Source organism: Phoca vitulina, unplaced genomic scaffold (genome assembly GCF_004348235.1).
Source record: "Phoca vitulina isolate PV1807 unplaced genomic scaffold, GSC_HSeal_1.0 scaffold11, whole genome shotgun sequence".
NCBI lineage: Eukaryota > Metazoa > Chordata > Mammalia > Carnivora > Phocidae > Phoca > Phoca vitulina.
This window is the reverse complement of record NW_022589714.1, coordinates 29,741,367-29,766,869: the sequence shown is the minus strand read 5'-3', so window position 1 is coordinate 29,766,869 and position 25,503 is coordinate 29,741,367. Positions and strand designations below refer to the sequence as shown.

Genomic DNA, 25,503 nt, shown 5'->3' with positions numbered 1-25,503 from the left:
CTGTTTAAGCATATATTTTCCTCCCTTCATCTCAGAAACTTCTCATCTATGTAGATAAAGAGTGAGGGACAGATTACGATGCCAGTTCTTACTGTCTCTGAATTAAGATTTTTAAAATTCAAAGAGCATTAAAGCACGTGCTTATGCCTCCATTCCCTTCTTCCCAGAATGGAACCCCACACCCTTTGAGAAACCTTAGAAAATACATAACCTGCCTCACTCCTTATTCAGCTTAACTTGTGGCAGAATGAGCTCATGGCAGTGTCTTATCTCTCACGTCAGTTTTTGAGTTTTTAGTTCTCAGTTTTATTTTTCTGTACCAGTTGCAATCTGGTGCATAACACTGTGATATAATTGAACATGACTTGAACAACATCGTGGGGCTGAATTGATCACCACAAGGCAAATCTCCAAAAAGAAATGTGAAAATTTATTTTTTTCCCTCTCTGTGAATAAATATTTGGGGCTGTGAAAAGTGGATTCCTGAGGTGGTTTGTGTGTTGATAGAACAAGCACCTGTTCTCTGGGTTATTCCCAAACCTGGGTTATCTAGTCTAGACTATGGTTCTTCCCAGAGCATGTTCCAGGAAACAGTAGTCCCTTGATCTGCTTCACAATCAAAAGGATGTGAAATGAAATGAAATAAGATGAAATAAAATACTTGGCATTGGGTCATGAACATTTAAAACCATGAATATGATTTCCACTTCCTGGAGTCTCACAACACTTAGGTAGCTTGTAAAAAAGTATTGCAGTGAGGACAAAAATCTATTTAATTTTCAAAACCAGTGTTTTTCAGAACTGTTAGATTAATCAACTCCTTCTTTTGTAATTATCTATTACAATTCCCCCAGAACTAGTGTTCTAAGAAACTCATTTGAGGATATATCATAGTTCATCAATTTCTAGATGCTTATTGTCTTCACTTCTTTATGCCTCTAGAATTGGGATGCTTCTTATAGTTAATGATGTCCTGGCTTCAGTGAAATATGGTATTTCCCTAGCAAATTTAATATCAGATATGTGTGCTATTTTAATTATGATTAGGCTCATCTGAGAGAGACAAAAATTCAAAATGACAGTGGCTTAAATAACATAAGAATTGGGCTACCACCAACAAATCTGGAGATGGGTGGTCCTCCATTAGAATTACACTCCATGGTGTTGGAGACCCAGACTTCTTCCTTCTTGTTGTTCTGTTTTCCAGTCTTTATATCCAAAGTCCTATTGTGGTTCAAAAAGGCTGCTCCATGTCTATCTGTAGCAGGAAAATAATTTCTGCTAGCAGGAAAATAAAAGAAAATCAATAAACAGGAATAAAAGTGAAGTGCCATTTGTCTCTTAAAGAAAGTTCTCAGAAACTGCCAATAACACTTTGGCTTATATCCCAGAGGCCAGTACTTAGTAAGGTGGCCACACATAGTAGTCAAGGGGGACTAGGGAATGCGGTCATCTTTTCTGAGCTGCATGTGATGAGCTAAAATTGTTATTTCTATGAATAAGGGGAAATCCTATGAAAAGGGAAGGATTAAAAAAGAATTAGCACTACCTGCCATAGTATGATCATGAAATATTGATATTTATAGATAATTAGGTAAATTACCCTATAAACCAAGCTAATCCTTCCAGAGTTAATAACATGAAGACAAATATCGTTGAAGGTGAAAAATTCATTTTGCCATTTGCAACCAGTAAATTAGCCCTATCCTCTCTAATATCAAATAGTTTAGAAGAAATTTCTTGGTATTCATGGCCTTGGATTGTGAAGGGCAGAACAGAATGATATTCTCTGTTGCCTTCTTTTGATTCTCAGGTCACTCTGGTTATCCAAATTTAAGTGGAGGAAAGTGCAGCCAGAGATAGGGGCGGTCACTCACATGGTGGATATTGTGGAGATATGGGCTCAGAGTAAGAATGTCCAGAATGTCCAGAATTTGACTAGAGTGTTCTCAAGCTGCTCTGTGATTATGTTTGCATTACTCTTTCAGAGATTTTCATTCAATTAAATGCAGGAAGTACTGTAAAAAATTCTCCAGTGTTCACCATTGCCTTTAATTTTTATATTCACAATATTTTTAATCTCTAATTTTAAATAGAAATATTGAAGCAGGGAGACTATTCAAATTTAACCTCAAATTTGACTAATGTTAATTTGGAAATATGACTAGATTATGACTGAAACTTTTTTAGCGTTACAGTTCAAAGAATTAAAAATGCCCATATACCACTGTGTAAATCCTTTTAAAAATAAAAGCCACTGACACTTTGAAATTTCTGTCACTCTCAGCTGATACTCTTGATTCTTTTGCTTTATTAAGGTATCTTTTGACATACACACACAAAAAGTATGCGTTGAAGCCAAACTTGTGTTACCAATTCCTAAAAGCTATTATTCTGTGATGCTTACCTTTATTTATAAGCCCTTAAAAACACTCTTACTTTACAGGGGCATGCAGTAATTATGGAATAATGGGATATAAGATTTGCTCTTTGTTTATTACATCAGATTATCTGATATCATAAGAAGAATAAAATTGCAACATAGTATGTGCCTGTTGATCTTCAAATCCTATGGGTTTATTTTTAGGAAAAGCAATATTAAATAAATGATAAAAATTCTGAAAGATCCAATAGGTGATCTTTTTGAATTGGATCTGGCTTAATGGGTTGGTAAGTATGTTTTCAATAAAAATGCCATTTTGCTTGTTATTTCTCTATTGTCTTATCTTATTGAGAAGGATGAACCGTTAGTATTTTTTTAAGCAATAAATCATAAAAACAAAAGCAGACTGATATTTATAATTTAATTTAATGTGCCTAAGGGAGAAAAACATTTTTTTAAAGAGATGAAACCCACCAATTAGATCTATATTTCCTCATCATTATGAGATATTTATTGAATACCTCCTATGTGCAAAGCATCCTGGTAGGTTTGGGCATATGAAAGTCAAATTTTAAATAACTCAACTAGGCTGAAATGTGTTTGATGTAATAGTTATATCTTTATTGCTTCAATAGAGTAGAAGGAAAATATCCTATCTATTTTATTAAATTATAAAGTGATAAAGTAACAACCAGCACTGCACCTGTTTTTCTGGAAACTTGAGACCACTTAGTACTATAAATGTTTAAAAGCACACTGATAAGGCAATGACAATAAAGTTGGAAGGTATCAGTAATTAATAAGATAGGTGTATTTCCATCGCAGTTAGAAAGATTCCTTTGGAGAGTGAATCTATCTCTCTGGAACTATCTATTCAGAGCAGTCAATTTATTCTGCTCCAACTCTAGGTTTCTGCAGTGTGGTCAGTCTAATGGCATAAAGATCTAACATCACCTGGATTTCCACGATACTGCTCTTAAAGTATCATGCAGGCACTCTACTGTGATCTGCTTGACATTTTCTGTACTTTTCTTCCATCACCTAAATAGCAGTGTTTTTAGTAATGGAACTCAGGATTTAATAACTTTCTTATTGAGTGATAGTAGTTTCTTTAAATCAAAACTGAACTCTCTCATTAAAATTCAAATTTATAAATATTTTGGAGGGATACCTTTTCAAGCTGACATGTAAATTCCAAATCTTCCTTTAGTCTCTGAAGCAATTATATACTTGTCAGAAGTAATTTTGTTTGCAAGATACTGGATCAGTAGCCCAACTTGTTTAATGGAAAGCATAATCATAATATTTTTAAATAGATAAAATTTTAGCTTTTATAGACATTTTACTTTTGTTGCAAAATATCGATGTATTTCTGATAAAGTAAGGAAATGATAGATGGAGCTTAGTGTTAAGAATTCTAAAACCTGGGGCGCCTGGGTGGCTCAGTCGTTAAGCGTCTGCCTTTGGCTCAGGTCATGATCTCAGGGTCCTGGGATCGAGCCCCACACCGGGCTCCCTGCTCCGCGGGAAGCCTGCTTCTCCCTCTCCCCTCCCCCTGCTTGTGTCTCTCTCTGTCAAATAAATAAATAAAATCTTTAAAAAAAAAAAAAAAAGAATTCTAAAACCTGGATCTGGTTTCAGGGGTATTTCTTATTTAACCTTAGCATGTCATTTAACTTTTAGAAGTTTGTCTCCTCATTCATAAAATAGAGTAAATAATATTTGCCATGATTACACAACATAGAGCTATTGAGAAGATAAAATATTGAGAAAAAAATTGAAAACTTTAAAACACTCTCAAAAATGATGTATGTGAATGTGTGTGTATAAGTGATAAAAATTAATAAACAAAATCCTTATTTGGGTTGAGTCCTTATTATTTATGGAAGTGAAGGTTATCACTCTGTAGAAAAGTTTGGGAAAAAAATAGGGTATTGTGTTTGAGATTTTCTTTGAGTGACTTGAACGGAGCAAGGTCCATAACATTTAATTTACCTTCTTGGAAAGACAGCAGCTGAAACTTCATTAACTTCATACAGAATCACACTCTCTAACATAAGAAGGGACATAAAAGTAAATGTTATTTCTGAGGCCAAATTTAAATAACACCATGTCTTCTTACATATGGGTGACCCCAACTCTCATTCAAGATGATAGAAACATTGGCTAAAATTATTACACTGTATGGTAACTCAGAAAAAATTCTACATCTTGTTCTTATGATTTTGCTCTGTGTTAAGATTCCCTGCATTGAATTATTTTTAAACATATATGAAATAGAAATCCTACACTACTAATACCTTTCAGGGATGTCATTCAGAAAACATGAATGTATGAAATTAAAAAAATAATGATAAATATTATAAAAGATCATGGCATTTTCTTATAATGGTTACTGGGATACCTTTGAAGACATCTGACGTCTGCCTCTCTTCCTTAGGCTTCTTTACCTGAAACAACTGATCTTCCAGAGTTTTTTATTGCTTCTTATAAATGGCCTGGATGGACTCATGGCCCATTGGATCAAAAAAATTGTGCTGCATCATGGGCATTTTCTACTGCAAGTAATAAAGTCATTTTAGTTACTTCCTTATGATTCTCCCTTTAAGTCAAGATTCTGGGACAGTAATTAAAAGATTTTGAAATTCAGAATTTTGAAATATTAACATTTGGCCAATTAAAATAAAATTGTATTCAGAGCAGAGAAAGCAGCCTGAACATTATATAAAAATCCATATTCACTCTGAAAATTGGTCTTGATTTTTAGGGTGTAATTTTAAATGGAGAATAAATCAAAAGAGCAACAAAGAAAAGTTGCCAAAATTTGTTTGTCCTTTGAGAGTTAAGGCCAGATGATAAGAAGAGTATAACGTATGTCTTTATTCATAATATTATCTGTAATACTAATATGAACTTACACATACTTATATGATTCTTATATTCTTTTCTCTTTATAAATTTTCAAAAATAAACCTTACTATTAAACTACTTTGATGTAAAGAAACACTTCAGAACAAAATAATAATGGATTAAATGGGTTTTATCATTTTAAGTGAAAGCAAATTTGTAGCTTTTGACTCCAAAGTTATGAGTAGCTTCCAAATTAGTATTGCTGTTACTTCAAAAGTGTGAGGAATATTACTTTTTATAATTACTTTCATATAAGTTCACAGGTCCAATAAATCAATACTCAGGTTAATCTTAAGATTTGGTCTCTAAATTAAATTATATTCCAGCAAATAACCTAACATGATGTTGATTGACTACTATCAAAAATCTTCATAAAACTATGTTCTAGGCTCTGAAGGTAATTCCAAGAGTGCTCAGAATTCTAAAGTCTTAGCACAGAAAGCATTGTAAAATAGGGACATAGATTCGCAGAGAAGCCAGCTCTGAAGCGTGATACTATTTTGGACAGAAAATTACTGATATAATTGTCCAAATATCATTGCTTCATATGTCAGCTAGTTTGTTCTAGAAATGGTACCTTTGGCTAAGCTTACCTCTGGAATGGCTTTATCTATTAAGCCTATGCTACTTCCCACTCTAAAACAAATGTTTTCTGGATTTCTGATATTTGTCCTCACTTACTAGCAATCCACACGGGGGACCTGTTTGAGCCTTGTTTCACATGGGTAGGGAGATATTTAATCAGATAAAACATTTGTCATTTTATGTTCATGTGGTTAATGTATTACACCTCTTAGGTGATATATAAGAATTTTGCTTTAAATTGAAGTTACACCAGTATTCTGAAGATGTCTTAGGAAAGATGTTGCTGGTTAAATAGTGAGAGTAACTTGCTAGCCTGATTTGGGTGGTGTACTTTGGTATCCCCAGGACACAGTCCCACTGATGGCCTCAGCCCAGGGCTATGTCTGGATTTGTCCACCTACCTAATTCACCAAAACACCAGAAAGAGGGTTTTCAACACTTCTGAGGTTTCAGATGACATGGTTTTATATTCAGGCTTAAGCTATTTTTTTCTGAGTGTGTTAAGCAAAGAAAAGAATAAACTAGGTTCTTTTAAAGATCCAGATAATTACATCAGAAAGTAATAGTTAAAATAAGAAAAAAAATGTTTTTCAAAGAAGCTAAAAGCTATTAAATGGAATAAAGAAGACATTTAAAAATATACATATATAAAACAATAGGTATGCAGCCAAATACAATTCAAGGACGATGTCAGAAGCTGAAGAGGTGAAAGAGTTTGAAATGGGGGGCGGGTGATGCATGTCAGAGGCAAATGTAGAGATAGAATAAATAAGCAGGGGAAATGGTAGAGTGTGTCTCAGAGGTAAAGGCCAATAACAGTTTTCAAAAGGAGGGTGGGAAACAATTCGCTGAGCTGAGTCATTCTTAAGTATTTCAAGTGAATTTGGATTAAACACTCACTGAGATTCAGAAATGTCTGAGAAGAACAACATGTGTCCCGTTGGAATTTAAAATATTTATCCTTAAGTTGAAATCTACGGATTCATGGGGCTGGGAGGGATCTTAGAAGTCAAATTTTTCAAGCCTTTGGTTTTATAGAAGAGTTACAGTAGATAAAATGACTTATCCTATCTCAGAAATGATCCTGGAAGCCAGGTTACTGATTCCTTGACTGCTGCTGTCCCAAGTGGTTTTTGAACTAGAGAATAGTTACACTAACATTTTCAAATTTACATTGGATTCTGAACCATTGTACTGAAAGTCAAAACATCAAAAATTTTCTATTTTCTTCTACGAAAGAGGGAGTTAATTTCTTGAGACTAGCAGAGGTCATAGTAGAATGTCATCTGCTCTTACAAAATATATCCCCACGCAGTAAGAGGTGGGAATCGAGAAGGAAGTAGGAGGTTATAGATTGAACAGATATTGAGCATTTAAAATGTGCCAAAATTGCACTACAGAATTGTACATATGCTGTAGTTACATAAAAACCCTGTACATACAGAAATATATATGTAATGAATTATTTAAAAATGAATTATTTTAGAATAATTCTAAATTAGCACCTTGAGAAGTTCCAGTATACAGACAATTTTGATGGGCAAAAGCTATAACTTCTTCTGAGAAAATTGGATGAATAAAAGAAAGTTTACAACTTTGTTGCCTTTAATGAAAAGTAACTAAGTTGAAATATCAAGAACAAACTATACCAGCCATCCAACAACAACAAAAATTTGTACCAAAATTTTCCCATGATCTCATCATTCATATCAAAAAGATAGCATAAATAGTTTTCTGCTACTGGTGGATTAATTTCCCTAGTTTATTATTCTGTGATGGTAGCATTGTGACTCTTGTTCATTATTGTAATTTTTAGTGCTTAGTACAGTGCCTCTCACCTCGTAGGCAGCCAATAAATATGTGCTGGGAAAAGGAATGAACTGATTAACAACAACCATGGGAATTTTATATTGTTATAAATTTATATCAAGTATAAACAAGGTGAATTCCATGTCTATGTAATAAGATTAGGATCATAATTTTCAAAATATTATGAGAATAAATATGTGCTATGTTGTTTTTAGATATTTTATAAGATTCATAGTAGTATAGATTAGCTTATGAATGGTTTTCAGAGTGGTTAACCTCGATACTGGTTTAAAAACCAAGGATTCAGTTTATTCCAATATATCAGATTAACATGGATGAATTTCCAGTTGGTATTTCTATGATAAGTTTTTTCTGATTTCCTCCATTTACTTGTACTCATTTCAAAAGTTATATATTTATCCATGACTATATGTGAGGTTCAGGAGTAGTTACAAATGTAAATGAGATATGATTCTTGCCCTCGAGGAGTTTCACTTGACAGATTTCTTAATGAAAAATTCCTAAGTGTATAGAACATGGAAGGAACAAGAGACTAGAAAAGTCTTTGAAGTCGATAAGACAATTGAGCAATACCAAAATCGGATAAAAATTATGACTGAAATTATGACCCAGTTGACTTTGCTGGAATACAGAGATATATTAATGACATTCATTTTTAATTTTAAATTACATTAAGTTCTGAAGACTAGGATTCAAAAAAAGGGCTATGTAAATTATTAAAAATGTCGTGTGCCACTTGAATATTAATGAGTATTCTATTTGGAACAGGTGTGGCAGCTGACCGAATAGCAATTCAGTCCAAAGGTCGATACACAGCCAATCTATCCCCTCAAAATTTGATCTCCTGCTGTGCCAAGAACCGACATGGATGCAACAGTGGAAGCATCGATAGGGCTTGGTGGTTCCTGAGAAAACGTGGGTAAATAGCTGCCCAACATATGTTTCTAGGATTCTTGTAAGTTCTGTTTGGGGTCAATAAGGAAAAAAATAAATTGCAAGATTTTTACTGAAAATATATATATGCTACATCTAGATAAATGTGTGCATTACATTTAAATATACACTATATTTGGTATCTACTAAGATTATACGCTATTGGAAGCAATTATTTGAAGAATGTATACATTCCTCACTAAATTAATGGAAAGACTCAAGTAAGCATTGTCTTCTTGTTGCTCTGAGCTAAATGGCTCTACTGAGTCTCAATGGGAATAGAGTAGTTGATATTGCTGATACCTTTGCTGAGTCTTTCAGTTACTCAGGTAGATGGATAATGCCAGGTAAAAATTAGATTAAGAATGAGATGAATAAAATAAAGAATTTATGGTTGCCTCAACTTATCAACATCATTAAGTGTCACTGCCCCATTTGATGGGAAAAGGCAGGCTGTATTTCCTTACTCTCATGTAGTAATACCTACTGCATCCTCATATCTACTGTAAGAGCTAATCTACTTAAAAGCTAAGTTATTTGGGTAAGGAAACTGCAGCTGATAACTAGTAGTATGCGTATGTACTGCTCCCCTGTCCTTTTATCATCCACTGAGTCCTCTTGGTTTGCTATAGAACAGTCAGGTGCTATGAAAGCATGGATGTCAGATATTGATGGGTGGCAACAAATTTCTTTAAAAAAATGTCATACATTTTGCTTAATAATGTAGTGCTTAAAATGAACAACTTGGGCTGATACCTTCCTGATATAGTAGTGCTTGGTTGGCTTCTGTTTTGTACTATGACAAAAATTAATACCCTTTAGAAGCTTAGAAATATAAATTAACATTGAGACCCAACTAAATCTTACTGTGTTGGTCTGCTTAGGTTACTGTAACAAAATACCATAGACTGGGGAGCTTAAACAATAGGACTTTATATCCCACAGGTCTGAAGGCTGAGAAGTCCAAGATCAAGATATTAGCTGATTTAGTCCTTGTGAGAGCCCTCTTCTCATTTGCCTTCTTGTTGTGTCCTCACGTGGCGGAAAGAGAGTACTTGTATCTCTTCCCCTTCTTATAAGAACACTAGTGCCAGTGCGAGGACCGCACCTTCATCACCTCATTTAAAGTGAATTATCTCTCAAACGCCCCTCCAAACACCATCACATTTGGCGTTGGGGGGTTCAACACATGAATTTTGGGTGACACAATTCAATCAATGGCACTCATTACCCCAAAGCAGTATGTTTAATGCAAGAATTTTTTGAAGTGTTTATAGTCTTTAATGGCTTTTCTTCCATCACACTCCTTGCTCAGATTCTCTTACTCTGTTGAACACTATTGAATTTTTCTGAAGCAATCTTATTGGGTACTTCCATGGCCAGTTCAAATTGAATATATATAAAGTCAATTTTATGGTTTATTTTCCTTATGATCTTCTTCTATGTTCAATAAATTACATTAGTTTTGGTACCAAATAATTTGTACTTTTCTATGTTCAGTTTCAAAATCAGAAATCAAAATTATTTTGTTTATCTTTTGTACATTGTATGTGTCTGATAACTTTCTACTCTATTAACTTTTAACACTATCTTATTGTATAGTATTTCTCCCAAAATATCATGAACCATAGAAACATAATAATTGAAATCTTATGAGGAGATATTTATTAACTCAATAAAAATGTAAAAGTAAAACCAGAACAAAACAGCCTTAATTACAAAACTTACTTCATTGATCAAATACCCCATCTCAACATAATAAAATTGTTGTCTTTTTCACATTAAGCTTGGCTTTTCTACATTATAATTATAGATGCAGGATGAAGTACTTCCCCTATTAATATTACCACAGATTTTATTGACAGTCACTTTTCATCTTTAGGAAATTCTGTACTGTAGATAAATTATTTATTAAAATGAATTGAAATGAGACTTTTAAAATTATAATAAAAATGAAGGGGCAGGGAAGAGTATAATATATTGAACTGGTATGTTGGAATTAATTCACATTTTGAAAGTTACACATGTAAGCAGTCAGGAAAATTTATAAATTTTCAGTAAAATTGCACATAGATAGGATATTATGGCATTTTCCTAAATATTACTTCTTTACTTATTCCTCATAGACTGGTATCCCATGCATGCTATCCACTTTTCAAGGACCAAAATGCTACCAATTATGGCTGCGCCATGGCAAGTAGGTCTGATGGGCGGGGAAAACGGCATGCCACAAAGCCATGTCCCAACAACATCGAGAAATCGAACAGGATCTACCAATGTTCTCCTCCATACAGAGTCTCCTCCAACGTAAGTCTAAATGGAAAGAATTAACAATGGTTAACTTTCTCAGAAAGATAGAGCTCTACTATTATTTAAACTATTTAAAACTATTTAAAAGCTATTATATTCTAAAATAATGCTAGTTTTCAGATATAATTGTTTATATTCTTAAAGTGTCCATTAAAGATTTCTGAGCTTTGTAATATTAGCAGCATGAATGATTATATGATATATATTTACATACTTGACAAATAAAAGCTAAATCAGACGTTTTTTCACTGACTTTTTGGTGGTAGTAGCTCATTGTGTCAATCCTTTGCCTTAGTCCACAAAATAATTGAAGTAGACATAGCCATAAAAGGAAAATGACTCCCTTAGAGTCTAGTTTTTCATGTTGAAAGCCTGGACAAATTTTACTCCATCATATCAGTGTTACCCAGACCTCACTTTCAGTGAATATCTGAACCTTGAGTGGCTTTCAATTACCTACAGAATACGGTTTAGTATTCTTACCATGGCATATAGGTCTTCTGTGATTTGGCTCTGATCTACTGCCTTTACAGACTTTTGTCCTGCCGGCATATGCCCCTCCACCTGCTCCAAATGCTCCTGATAAACAGGACTACTGTCTGCTCCCTAGATACATCATTCTCTCTCATGCTTCTCTACTTAGCCAGGTGATGATTCCTCTGACCCATGTGGTTATCCCACCTATTTCCATCTGGTAGAATCCAACACATGGGTGAAGGCCCAGGTCAAAACCTCATCTTCTCTGTGACCTTTTCTTGACTCCTACATGGGATTACTTTCCTTTTTCATTTGCATCCCTGGGAACTTTGTGCTTACCTCTGTAATAGAACTTATTACATCATAATGCAATTAGTTGTGCTACTGTCTTTCTACTCTACCAAAATGTAAATTCCTTGAGGATAGGTACAGGGTCAATATTTGTTTCTGTTCTAGTTTTTGGTATATACTCTATGATCAATGCACATATATGAACAAATGAAAAAACGAATGACCTGCCTTTTAAATAAGGGCTGATCACACAGTGGGTGACAACATAGAGATATTTATATACTATAGCCACACTGAGGAACCTCACTAAACAATCATCTGGGGTTCTCATAGTCAAAAGAATGGAGATGACAAAGTCTCCATTGATAAAACATAGTTAATTATTTTTTTTTGTGACTAGAAAAAGCTATTATTTTATTTCCTCTTCATTCCAAAATTATTACCAGTGGTAAAAGTCAGTGAAACAAATGGGAGCATCTTGTTTTTAGCAACTTGATCAATGTGGTGTTTCATGTGAGTATTTCAAGGCATGATTAAAAGTAAATTATAAGTGGTCAAGGCACATTGGATTGTATAATTCTTAAATTGATGATACGGCACCTAACATTATACACCAAACAATAGGTTTGGCCTGATAATAAGTATAGGTAGATAACAGATCTGATATAGATACCAATAGAAAATAGGTCTGATAACAATGTTCATTGATACTTTTCCTTCTAGGAAACTGAGATCATGAAAGAAATCATGCAAAATGGACCAGTACAAGGTAAGCTTGAGTGAAATATGGTTGTGTCTTATTTATTTCTTTAATAAACAATATTATCTTTTAATTCATGCAAAAGGAGCTGAATGAAAGAAAATTTTTACTTTTAGAGTGTTCATAAAGGTTCAACAGTTCTAAGATCAGTACAATTATAGGATATATGTTTACCTAATACCTTCATTATCTGCCATTTTATTTTAAGAAGATAGACACATTCATAAATCGAATTCCTAAATATTAATAACACATTTGATGAAAGTCTGCTAAGTTTTTCCAAAAGTGATCATGGGCCAAGCCGACAGTCAAACATGGAATGCTAAGTAGTGGAGCTCATTTAATTATCCAGTCTATACTTAAGGGCCACACATAGTATTAGAAATTTCCTCACCTTCATTTTAAAGGGATTAGGTAATGGATTGAAAACAAATCAAGCTTTAGCAGTGGAAAAAATCTAAATATTTTCTTTTTTCCATAAACTCAAAATAAATTAAATAAGTCAGTGTGATTTTTGTGTTTTATAAAATGCCTTTTATTTTGATCAATTTTGTAGATGTGTTATGGATAGTAAATTAGCAGTAAATAAGAAAATAATAGACCGAGTTTACATTGACTTTCATTTTTAAGATATCATCTCCGATATGTAGTTCCTCTGCTTCCCTATTGAATTTTATTTTGCACCACTGCAATGGATGAAGAAGATAAGTTCATAGAGTATATTTCCTATACTAAACATTGCCTTGAAGAGCATGGAAGAACAGACCCAGCGAGGCCTAAAATGGAAATTCAGGTTGTGAACATGTGAAGGCCCAAAATGTATTATCAGTGCAGTGGAATGAACCAAATCAACTTAAATTAACCAAAATTAAATGTAAAACATTTGATATATACCTAAGGAATTATTGGCCAGCATCTACTTTTGCTTTTCTGAACACTGACCTAATTAGTTCTGGTTCAACCTCTAGCAGAAACCATGGATTTTCAAGTTGTGTTGGAATATTTTTATTGATCATTATTGCCACTTAACATTTATTGAGAAACTAGAGCTTACACTAAACATGTCCTGAATTGAATTCTAAAAATCCTGGGACCTTAAACAAAACACAAACAAATGAAGAGAATTTTTTCCTTGTAATTATGTAATTTTTACTGGCTGTTATAAGACTGGGGGAATCATGTAATTTACATGCATGCTTCAATAAGTTAAGTTCGTGTGACGATTTTAAAGGAGCAAAAGTGTTGTAAGTCAAGGCTGAATTCAAAATTCCACCTTTGGCATTTGCTACTTAAATGACTTTGGGCAAGTTATTTAAGCTCTCTGAATCTTCAAGTCATTGTAGTACTGTTTCAAGTTTCTCTCTGTCTTTTAATCAGTCAGAAGAAATTTGGATCATAATTCTTTAAAATTGAGAGCGCGGGAGGTTTATTTTATGGTCAAGTACTTAAATATTCATGAATTTCACATAATAAATAAAAAATAATAAAAAGTAAGAATCACCGTAAGAATCAAAGATAAACATTTTAAAATAGTAAAGTTGAAATCCAAATTATTCAACACATCTGTCAAGAACGTACCTCCTGCCAGCCTGAGCCAGGAGCGGGAGACAGAACTGCAATCAAGGTGGGCTCCATCTTGCCCGTAGCCTTGTTATAATGCTGTGTAATATGTTTGCTGAAGCTTTCCAAAAGTAAAATGGCACTACAGTAACTTATGTAGTTAATCTTTATGGGTTCATCAAGTCTGTTTTGGTGTCAGAAACTGAAGCAAGGAGCCACCTTCAAGTTAATTGTGATGGTCTCTCTCCCACAGTTCTTCAGTTGGTACTGTTTCTCAGCAATGAAGTGTATATTTTATTCCTGATGCTTAGGGAGAGTTGAGAAGAGCTTAAGGGGTCAATGGTTCTATAGAGGAGAAAAACCCCTAGCAGTATCTTCACATTTATACAAGTGCTGGTTGACTCGTCTTGCTGTAGATGCAACTTGTTTGTCTGCACAGCGTTGCCTGGGCTAACATACGGCATTTTCTCCTCTCTCAGTACAAAAGAATGTAAAAGGCAATGGGATGCTGGATAAATAACATGGTGTGCATTCTTCTAAAATCTGTAGAATTAGAAATAAGTTTAGGTGCTGAAAAGAGAACAAAACAAGGTCTGTGTAAAGTACAGTTATATAAATTCTTAAAATCCTATGGGAATGTATTTTATTTATTTATTTTTGAGGACATGTATTTTAAAGTAGATAAAGAAGACTTAACCTCTTTTGAGAATATTTAAAGAGCATCAGAAAAGGCATGAAACATTAAAAAAGGAAATAAAAGGTGGAACATTAAAAAGTTATATATGACTTCGGAATAGAAGCTTCATTTTAGGATCTATCAAATGCTTGTGACCTTAGTTTTTATTTTATTTAAAAAACATGTCAAACTAATTATAGACAAGCATTGTGCACTTACCAAGGTATACTTATCTAGTCCCAACTAAAAATATTTTTAATTCATGTCTTCTAGAAGTTTAAAGTCTTCACCCTGAATTGTCCAAGCCCTTCAACAAAGCAGCACACGATACAGAAAAGTAATCTAGGTGAGGGAATGAAGGAGAGCTTTATCAAATATAAGCTCTTACTTTCTAAAGAATACAGCAGTGGCTTAGCTCTGCGGAGCTGGGAGGTTGAAATCTTGTCAGAGTATTCTTTTGCCAAAGGTTTACTTTTTATTCAAACTCGCCAAGGAAAGGTTTGTATTTACTTCCAAGGATTAAGGACAATTACTTTAAGCCCTGTTTGCTAGGTTCACCCTTCACTGCTAGCTTAATTGGAGTTTTAAGAGGCTCATGGTGAAGTTCAAGGTTAATGGAGAAACAGCAATCACTAGCCAAGTGCAGTGGGGCTTCTCTGCAAGGGTTTCAATTCCTGGTAATAGTGTCTCTGTCAATTAAGAATAGATGGTGTTTTAAAGATATAATGTGTACTTAAGTAATATTCTAAATAGCTAAAAGCTGTTTTTATAAGAGAACAACAACAACAAAAATTGCAGCAATTAAATCAAGTAGGAAAGAGAATTAGGCTGAATTGCAAAGTCCCTTCTTAGATTCTCCTCCTGGCAATTTAACCATTGATTGTTCTGTGAGAATTTCTAGAGATTTTTAAAGAGATTTGTTTCAAACTGTTTCATTCTGTTGGGTTTTATTTTAGCCATAATGCAAGTCCATGAGGATTTCTTCCATTATAAGACAGGGATATATAGACATGTTACCAGAACAAATGAAGAGTCAAGCAAATATCAAAAGCTCCAGACACACGCTGTCAAACTCACTGGGTAAGGCAATTTCTTAAAAATCTTCATTTAATGCTTTTGGAAAATGAAACAAAACATACGTGTATAAAGTGCATACAGGTACCAGAATTTTCCTTGGTATGAGAGAGTTCCATACAAATTAAAAAGTATCCAAACCTTGGCACTATTTAGTCATTATTTTAAAGTCTGGTTAAAGGGTAACTCAATATTCTGGAAAAGATGATCATTTCCTATCTCTCAGTTGTGAGTGTGTTCTAAAAATCTGTTTTAAGGACAGGGAAATATATTATTGGAATAAATTCTACATATGGCATAAGCAGGGGAAGGGTACAAATCCAAAGTATATTAGGATTTGGCGAGAAGGTTTTAGATGGAATTACGAATGGTAGCGATTAGCAGGAAGAAAGAATAGGGTCACTTTTATTTCAGTACAAGATTATTTTTTGTATTTCTGTAAGCATTTTAGAAATTACACTTATCAAATTGTGAGTAAAATACATTCATCTCTACCAGGGCAAGAAATAGCTTCAAAATTGGATTGCATTTCAAGAGTAAGTAGTTTCACAGACTGTACTCAAGAAGAGACTGTGGTCAACTAGACCACTTTCCCCAGTGCCTTCTCCAGCTCATTTTGACTTTGCCCTGTCTTTAAGCTCTTTCTCTTAATATCTCAGTCCAACTCAAACTAAATGCTACAGGAAAGGTTTCTGGGTCTTTTTCTTTCATTTCCATCCAAACCCTCACTTTTCTTACTTTGCCATCTTGGTAAATGACTTTGTTCCTATTGAAAATATCCTTCCTGTCTAAATTTGATTGAGCCTGCACAAAAGCAACCTCAACTCCAACCAAATTGCTGCCTTCTTTTCACTGATCTTTGAAACGTTCTGAGTCAGTTCTAAGGTATGTAGACAAGTTATCTTCTGTGATGTCTCTTTAATCATCATCCCATCTTTATTTTATTTTTTTATTTTAATTTTTTTAAAGATTTTATTTATTTGACAGAGAGAGAGAGAGCACAAGTGGGGGAAGGGCTAAGGGAAAGAGGGAAAGGGAGAAGCAGACTCCCCACTGAGCAGGGAGTCCAACATGGGGCCTCAACCCAGGACCTGAGATCATGACCTGAGCTGAAGGCAGACACCCAATTGACTGAGCCACCCAGGTGCCCCTATATCTATTGATTTCTTAAAAAAATGAAGAAATTTATCATTCTTATACTTCTCCCCACCTCTCCTCCTCTCATACATCTTATATTTATTAGTAATATTATGATTTTAATATATTACACAATTATTGAATTTACATTCTGCTCTGAAACTATAATACTAAGTTGTTTAAACTTTATTGTGTATTAATAGAGTCAATGATAAGCAAATATTTTTTATGATGGCTTTTCTGTCCTTGAGTTTAATTTTTATCAGTTATTTTGTTGAATAATTTTGAATTATTTTCCAGCAATTCTTTTTTTTAATTTATGATTTTTTAAAATTTATTTTTTATCAAGAGGGACTCTTAATGCTGTGGTCCCTAATTTCTTACATGTTTGAGAAAGTGTTTGTTTTCCTTTGATTTAAGAATAATATTCGGTATAAAATTCTGGGACTACAGTAACTTCAGAACTTTGCAGATGTTGTTCCAGGGTTTCTGGCATTGAGTTTTTCCACAGAAAAATCTCTGACTAACCAGGTGTTTTTGTCTCCTTAGAAGTGACATGACTTTTTCTGTTAGAACACTCATACTAACCTTGTTTCTTTCATCCTTGAATTAAATATATTCACTTATTAAAGTACATATTATACATATGTTGGATATTCTATATCTCCTATTATCTTTTTAATAACATTTATTTTGTAAATTTCTTTGTGTTTTGTTGTGTATGATTTCTTTCTACATTTTCCCATCTATCCTTGAACATTTATTATATTTGGTGTTCATTCTCCAAATGGCTCTTGCCTCTGAAATGTTTTTTTAATTTTTTTTTTTTCTTTTGACTGTCCTTCAAGCTATTTTAGCTATGGGTTAGAGAGTTCATGTCTGTAATTTCTTTGAGTGTATGTCTGACTTCTCTAGTTTTTTTTGAATAATTCTTTTTGAGCTATACATTCTTCATGGTCTTTCCCTGCCTTCTGTTTCAAAATTTGATCTTAAATTTACACATTTTACTCTCTATCATGTCCTCCCTCTCTAGTCCACTTTCTCTACTCTGACCTCAAAAATTCCTCAGCCCCGTACATGCTATCAGTGAATTATGGCAATCAGTCTGGTCACTATTTAACCATCCTTCTTCTTGATGCTACACTTCCTTCCTTATTTAATTAAAATGCCATGACGAATCATTATACTCAATCACACACCCTGGACTCTGCCCCTGCTTCATTCAATATACTTGCTTAGCAAAATCTCAACTTTGGTTAAATTCTAATTGGCCTATTTTTTTTTTTAAAGTATTGTGTTTATTTATTTATTTTTAAATTCCAGTATTCTTAGCATACAGTGTTATATTAGTTTCAGGTGTACAATATAGTGATTCACCAGTTCTTTTTTTTATGTTATGTTAATCACCATATATTACATCATTAGTTTTTTATGTAGTGTTCCATGATTCATTGTTTGCGTATAACACCCAGTGCTCCATGCAGTATGTGCCCTCTTTAATACCCATCACCAGGCTAACCGATCCCCCCAAACCCCTCCCCTCTAGAACCCTCAGTTTATTTCTCAGAGTCCGTAGTCTCTCATGGTTTTTCTCCCCCTCCAATTTTACCCCCTTCATTCTTCCCTTCCTGCTATCTTCTTCTTCTATTTTTTTTTAACATATTATGTATTATTTGTTTCAGAGGTACAGGTCTGTGATTCAACAGTCTTATGCAATTCACAGCGCTCACCATAGCACATACCCTCCCCAGTGTCTATCACCCAGCTACCCCATCCCTCCCACCCCCCACCGCTCCAGCAACCCTCAGTTTGTTTCCTGAGATAAAGAATTCCTCATATCAGTGAGGTCATATGATACTTGTCTTTCTCTGATTTATTTATTTCGCTCAGCATAATACCCTCCAGTTCCATCCACGTTGTTGCAAATGGCAAGATCTCATTCCTTTTGATGGCTGCATAATATTCCGTTGTATATATATACCACATCTTCTTTATCCATTCATTTGTTGATGGATATCTTGGCTCTTTCCATAGTTTGGCTATTGTGGACATTGCTGCTATAAACATCTGGGTGCATGTACCTCTTCAGATCACTACATTTGTATCTTTGGGGTAAATACCCAGTAGTGCAATTGCTGGATCATATGGTAGCTCTATTTTCAACTTTCTGAGGAACCTCCATACTGTTTTCCAGAGTGGCTGCACCAGCTTGCATTCCTACCAACAGTGTAGGAGGGATCCCCTTTCTCTGCATCCCCGCCAACATCTGTCGTTTCCTGACTCGTTAATTTTAGCCATTCTGACTGGTGTGAGGTGGTATCTCATTGAGGTTTTGATTTGGATTTCCCTGATGCCAAGCGATGTTGAGCACTTTTCATGTGTCTGTTGGCCATGTGGATGTCTTCTTTGGAAAAATGTCTGTTCATGTCTTCGGCCCATTTCTTGATTGGATTATTTGTTCTTTGGGTGTTGAGTTTAAGAAGTTCTTTATAGATTTTGGATACTAGCCCTTTATCTGATATGTCATTTGCAAATATCTTCTCCCATTCTGTCGGTTGTCTTTTGGTTTTGTTGACTGTTTCTTTTGCTGTGCAAAAGCTTTTTACCTTGATGAAGTCCCAATAGTTCATTTTTGCCCTTGCTTCCCTTGCCTTTGATGATGTTTCAAGGAAGAAGTTACTGCAGCTGAGGTCGAAGAGGTTGCTGCCTGTGTTCTCCTTTAGGATTTTGATGGACTCCTGTCTCACATTGAGGTCTTTCAACCATTTGGAGTCTATTTTTGTATGTGGTGTAAGGAAATGGCCCAGTTTCATTCTTCTGCATGTGGCTGTCCAATTTTCCCAACACCATTTGTTGAAGAGACTGTCTTTTTTCCATTGGACATTCTTTCCTGCTTTGTCAAAGATTAGTTGACCATACAGTTGAGGGTCCATTTCTGGGCTCTCTATTCTGTTCCATTGATCTATGTGTCTGTTTTTGTGCCAGTACCAGACTGTCTTGATGATGACAGCTTTGTAATAGAGCTGGAAGTCCGGAATTGTGATGCCACCAGCTTTGCTTTTCTTTTTCAACATTCCTCTGGCTATTCGGGGTCTTTCTGGTTCCATACAAATTTTAGGATTATTTGTTCCATTTCTTTGAAAAAAGTGGATGGTATTTTGATAGGGATTGCACTGAATGTGTAGATTGCTCTAGGTAGCATTGACATCTTCACAATATTTGTTCTTCCAGTCCATGAGCATGGAACGTTTTTCCATTTCTTTGTGTCTTCCTCAATTTCTTTCATGAGTATTTTATAGTTCTCTGAGTATAGATCCTTAGCCTCTTTGGTTAGATTTATTCCTAGGTATCTTATGGTTTTGGGTGCAATTGTAAATGGGATCGACTCCTTAATTTCTCTTTCTTCTGTCTTGTTGTTGGTGTATAGGAATGCCACTGATTTCTGTGCATTGATTTTATATCCTGCCACTTCACCGAATTCCTGTATGAGTTCTAGTAGGTTTGGGGTGGAGTCTTTTGGGTTTTCCACATAAAGTATCATATCATCTACAAAGAGTGAGAGTTTGATTTCTTTGCCAATTTGGATGCCTTTTATTTCTTTTTGTTGTCTGATTGCTGTGGCTAGGACTTCTAATACTATGTTGAATAGCAGTGGTGATAGTGGACATCCCTGCTGCATTCCTGACCTTAGGGGGAAAGCTCTCAGTTTTTCCCCATTGAGAATGATATTCGCTGTAGGTTTTTCATAGATGGCTTTTATGATATTGAGGTATGTACCCTCTATCCCTATACTCTGAAGAGTTTTGATCAAGAAAGGATGCTGTACTTTGTCAAATGCTTTTTCTGCATCTATTGAGAGGATCATATGGTTCTTGTTCTTTCTTTTGTTAATGTATTGTATCACGTTGATTGATTTGCAGATGTTGAACCAACCTTGCAGCCCAGGGATAAATCCGACTTGGTCGTGGTGAATAATCCTTTTAATGTACTGTTGGATCCTATTGGCTAGTATTTTGGTGAGAATTTTTGCATCCATGTTCATCAGGGATATTGGTCTGTAATTCTCCTTTTTGATGGGGTCTTTGTCTGGTTTTGGGATCAAGGTAATGCTGGCCTCATAAAATGAGTTTGGAAGTTTTCCTTCCATTTCTATTTTTTGGAACAGTTTCAGAAGAATAGGTATTAATTCTTCTTGAAATGTTTGGTAGAATTCCCCTGGGAAGCCATCTGGCCCTGGGCTTTTGTTTGTTGGGAGATTTTTGATGACTGCTTCAATTTCCTTAGTGGTTATGGGTCTGTTCAGGTTTTCTATTTCTTCCTGGTTGAGTTTTGGTAGTTGATACATCTCTAGGAATGCATCCATTTCTTCCAGATTATCTAATTTGCTGGCATAGAGTTGCTCATAATATGTTCTTATAATTGTTTGTATTTCTTTGGTGTTGGTTGTGATCTCTCCTCTTTCATTCATGATTTTATTTATTGGGTCCTTTCTCTCTTCTTTTTGATAAGTCTGGCCAGGGGTTTATCAATCTTGTTAATTCTTTCAAAGAACCAGCTCCTAGTTTCATTGATCTGTTCTACTGTTCTTTTGGTTTCTATTTCATTGATTTCTGCTCTAATCTTTATTATTTCTCTTCTCCTGCTGGGTTTAGGCTTTATTTGCTGTTTTTTCTCTAGCTCCTTTAGGTGTAGGGTTAGGTTGTATATTTGAGATCTTTCTTGTTTCTTGAGAAAGGCTTGTATTGTTACAAACTTTCCTCTTAGGACTGCCTTTGCTGCATCCCAAAGATTTTGAACAGTTGTGTTGTCATTTTCATTTGTTTCCATGAATTTTTTTAATTCTTCTTTAATTTCCTGGGCGACCCATTCATTCTTTAGTAGGATGCTGTTTAGCCTCCATGTATTTGAGTCCTTCCCGACTTTCCTCTTGTGATTGAGTTCTAGTTTCAAAGCATTGTGGTCTGAAAATATGCAGGGAATGGTCCCAATCTTTTGTTACTGGTTGAGACCTGATTGGTGACCCAGGATGTGATCTATTCTGGAGAATGTTCCATGGGCACTAGAGAAGAATATGTATTCTGTTGCTTTGGGATGGAATGTTCTGAATATATTTGTGAAGTCCATTTGGTCCAATGTGTCATTTAAAGCCTTTATTTTCTTGTTGATCTTTTGCTTAGATGATCTGTCCATTTCAGTGAGGGGGATGTTAAAGTTCCCTACTATTATTGTATTGTTGTCGATGTGTTTCTTTGCTTTTGTTATTAATTGGCTTATATAATTGGCTGCTCCCATGTTAGGGGCATAGATATTTATAATTGTTAGATCTTCTTGTTGGATAGACCCTTTAAGTAGGATATAGTGTCCTTCCTTGTCTCTTATTATAGTCTTTGGTTTAAAATCTAATTTGTCTGATATAAGGATTGCCACCCCAGCTTTCTTTTGGTGTCCATTAGCATGGTAAATGGTTTTCCACCCCCTCACTTTCAATCTGGGGGTGTCTTTGGGTCTAAAATAAGTCTCTTGCAGATAGCATATCGATGGGTCTTGTTTTTTTATCCAATCTGATAGCCTGTGTCTTGTAATTGGGGCATTTAGCCCATTTACATTCAGGGTAACTATTGAAAGATATGAATTTAGTGCCATTGTATTGCCTGTAATGTGACTGTTACTGTATATTGTTTGTGTTCCTTTCTGGTCTTTGTTACTTTTAGGCTCTCTCTTTGCTTAGATGACCCCTTTCAAGATTTCTTGTAGGGCTGGTTTCATGTTTGCCAATTCCTTTGGTTTTTGTTTGTCCTGGAAGCTTTTTATCTCTCCTTCTATTTTCAGTGACATCCTAGCTGGATATAGTATTCTTGGCTACATATTTTTCTCGTTTAGTGCTCTGAATATATCCTGCCAGTCCTTTCTGGCCTGCCAGGTCTCTGTGGATAGGTCTGTTGCCAATCTAATGTTTCTACCATTGTAGGTTACAGATCTCTTCTCCTGAGCTGCTTTCAGGATTTTCTCTGTCTGTGAGACTCGTAAGTTTTACTATTAGATGTTGGGGTGTTGACCTAGTTTTATTGATTTTGAGGGGGGTTCTCTGTGCCTCCTGGATTTTGCTGCCTGTTTCCTTCCCCAAACTGGGGAAGTTCTCTGCTATAATTTGCTCCAATATACCTTCTGCCCCTCTCTCTCTTTCTTCTTCTTCTGGGATCTCAATTATTCTAATATTGTTTCATCTTGTGGTATCACTTATCTCTCGAATTCTGCCCTGTGATTCAGTAGTTGTTTATCTCTCTTTTTCGCAGCTTCTTTATTTTCCATCATTTGGTGTTCTATATCACTGATTCTCTCTTCTGCCTCATTTATCCTAGCAGGTAGAGCCTCCATTTTTGATTGCACCTCCTTAATAGCCTTTTTGATTTTGACTTGGTTAGATTTTAGTTCTTTTACTTCTCCAGAAAGGGTTTCTCTAATATCTTCCATGCTTTCTTCAAGCCCAGCTAGTATCTTTAAAATCATCATTCTGAACTCTAGTTCCGACATCTTACTAATGTCCATATTGATTAGGTCCCTGGCAGTCAGTACTGCCTCTTGTTCTTTTTGTTGAGGTGATTTTGTCCATCTTGTCATTTTGTCCAGAGGAGAATAGATGAATGAGAGAACAAAATGCTAACAGGGTAACAATGTCCCCAGGAAAATATACACTAAACAAATCAGAAGAGCCCTGAAATGGGGGAAAAGAAAGGGAAAGAAAGAAAAAAGAAAAAAAAATAAAAACAAACAAACAAAAAAGACAGAATATGATCAAATATGATCAGGCTGGTGCATAGATCAGTGCCACATACTAGATTTTGGGCGTATTTTGGTCTGTTAGAAGAAAGTGCCTCCCAAAATTTTAAAGAAAGGAAAACTTATATATGTACAAAAATAAGGGTTAGTATGATGAAGGGATGGGATATGACTGTAAAGATGAAAATTATAAATATAAAAGGAATTTATAAGATAAGAAGTTGGTTGAAAAAAGAAAGAGGATTTAAAAAAAAAATAAGGAAGGGAATGTGATCAGGCAGGAGACTAGAACAAAGCCATACACTAGAGATTTAGGGTATATTTTGGTCTGTTAGAAGAAACTGTATCCCAAAATTTTAAAGAGAGAACAACTTATATGTAACTACCAAAAATAAGGTTAACTACTATGAAGGGACAGAATATGACTCTAAAAATGAAAAATAAAAAAGATTTTTTAAAAAAGGGATTTATAAGATGTTGGTTGAAAAAGGGAAAAAGAAAAATTCAAAAAAAAAAAAAGAAAGTAAAAAAAAAATTAACTTTGAAAGACTAAAGAATCATGGGAAAAAAGCCATGGATTCTATGTGCAGTATTCCCCTAGCGCTGGAGTTCTGCCGTTCTCATTGATCGGTAAACTTGGTCTTGGCTGGCTGTTCTTGCTGATCTAGGGGAGGGGCCTGTTGCCGTGGTTCCCAAATGTCTTTACCGGAGGCGGAATTGCCCCGCCCTTGCCTGGTCCGGGCTAAGTAATCTGCTCGGGTTTGCTCTCCGGAGCTTTTGTTCCCTGCAAGCTTTCCGTACAGCTTTGGAGGCCGAGAGTGAAAATGGCGGCCTCCCAATCTCCACCCTGGAGGAGCCGAGAACTTGGGGCCCCCTCCTCAGGGCGCCCCCAGAGAAAAGCCGTCAGTCACTCCCGTCTCCCCGGTCTCCGGCCTCACTCCGTGCTCACCCGGCCTGTGACCGAGCGTTTCTATCTCTGGCACCCGACCCCGGGTGGAGTCTCCAAACCCAGCAGATCCCCGCGGTGCGCTCCCGCGCCGCTCCTCCCCGGGGAAGAAGGTGAGTCTCCCCGGATCTGCCGCTTGTTGGGTCCCTGCTGGAGGAGCAGTGGCCCGACTGTGCCGCGGATCACGGTTTATAGCAACCCCGAGCTGAGAGCCCGCGCCTGGGCTCCGTCTCTGCAGCCGGCTTCCCTGCTCTGATACCTGGGAGCTCTGCCGCACTCAGGCACCCCCGGTCTTTCTGTGACCCTGAGGGTCCTGAGACCACACTGTCCTGCGAGGGTTCCACCCCCCGCTTATTCACTGGAGCAACGTCCCTCAGTGGAGCCGACTTCTAAAAGTTCCGATTTTGTGCTCTGCGGCTCTATCACTTGCCAGAAGCCCCCGAGGGAGGCTCCCTCCCCCGCCATCTATCCTCCTGAATATCGCCTTGGATTCACTTCTCCGCATGTCCTACCTTCCAGAAAGTGGTCGCTTTTCTGTTCAGAGAGTTGTTGCTATTCTTTTCTTCAACTCCTGTTGAGTTTGTAGGTGTTCAGAATGGTTTGATCCCTATCCAGCTGAATTTCTGAGACCAGATGAAATTTAGGTCTCCTACTCCTCTGCCATCTTGCTCCTCCCCCCTGATTCACCAGTTCTATACATTAGTTAGTGCTCATGAAGATAAGTGTATTCTTAATCCCCTTGACCTATTTCATCCATTCCCCCACCCACCTACCCTCTGGTAACCAGCAATTCTCTATATTTAAGAATTTGGGTCTATATTTAAGAATTTTGTTCGTCTCTTTATTTATTTGTC

General features: G+C 35.7%; 1 protein-coding gene across 1 annotated transcript in view; it reads left to right on the top strand.

Annotated features, from left to right (window-relative positions):
* TINAG (tubulointerstitial nephritis antigen) overlaps window positions 1-25,503 on the top strand; it is an 87,847-nt gene that overhangs the window by 19,177 nt on the left and 43,167 nt on the right. Inside the window, exons 5-9 of the mRNA XM_032410185.1 lie at window positions 4,824-4,947; window positions 8,477-8,627; window positions 10,768-10,948; window positions 12,443-12,488; window positions 15,672-15,795. Of these exons, the coding sequence (XP_032266076.1) occupies window positions 4,824-4,947; window positions 8,477-8,627; window positions 10,768-10,948; window positions 12,443-12,488; window positions 15,672-15,795 (626 nt within the window). The remainder of the gene's footprint in view (window positions 1-4,823; window positions 4,948-8,476; window positions 8,628-10,767; window positions 10,949-12,442; window positions 12,489-15,671; window positions 15,796-25,503) is intronic.